The sequence below is a fragment of the Penaeus monodon genome, chromosome 22 (genome assembly GCF_015228065.2).
Source record: "Penaeus monodon isolate SGIC_2016 chromosome 22, NSTDA_Pmon_1, whole genome shotgun sequence".
Classification (NCBI taxonomy): Eukaryota; Metazoa; Arthropoda; class Malacostraca; order Decapoda; family Penaeidae; genus Penaeus; species Penaeus monodon.
This window is the reverse complement of record NC_051407.1, coordinates 8,843,202-8,843,529: the sequence shown is the minus strand read 5'-3', so window position 1 is coordinate 8,843,529 and position 328 is coordinate 8,843,202. Positions and strand designations below refer to the sequence as shown.

At 38.4% G+C, this 328-nt stretch overlaps 1 protein-coding gene across 1 annotated transcript in view; it reads left to right on the top strand.

The window, feature by feature from the left end:
- Window positions 1–328, top strand: part of LOC119586917 (carbohydrate sulfotransferase 11-like) — a 31,931-nt gene that overhangs the window by 15,832 nt on the left and 15,771 nt on the right. Inside the window, exon 3 of the mRNA XM_037935648.1 lies at window positions 127–294. Within this exon, the coding sequence (XP_037791576.1) occupies window positions 127–294 (168 nt within the window). The remainder of the gene's footprint in view (window positions 1–126; window positions 295–328) is intronic.

Genomic DNA, 328 nt, shown 5'->3' with positions numbered 1-328 from the left:
AATCATAATCGAAAACAAACAACAAAAAAAGACAGAAAAAGAGATATATACAGAAAAAAAACTAGAACCAAGAAAACAACACCAAAAACATAAGAAAGTAACCCTTTTCTTTTCCTCTCATTTTAGCGTTAACTGGAACTCCATGTACTATTCCCCGACCGAGGACTTCGTATATTGCAAGGTCCCCAAAGGCGGTTCCTCAACCTGGGTCTACAACTTGCTCAAGCTTGCAAACGTACCGGACGAACAGATCGATATCCGTTTACATCAACGTCTGCGAGATTATTATCCAAAGTGAGTCGATTATGTGATGGATTGTATTTGAGAA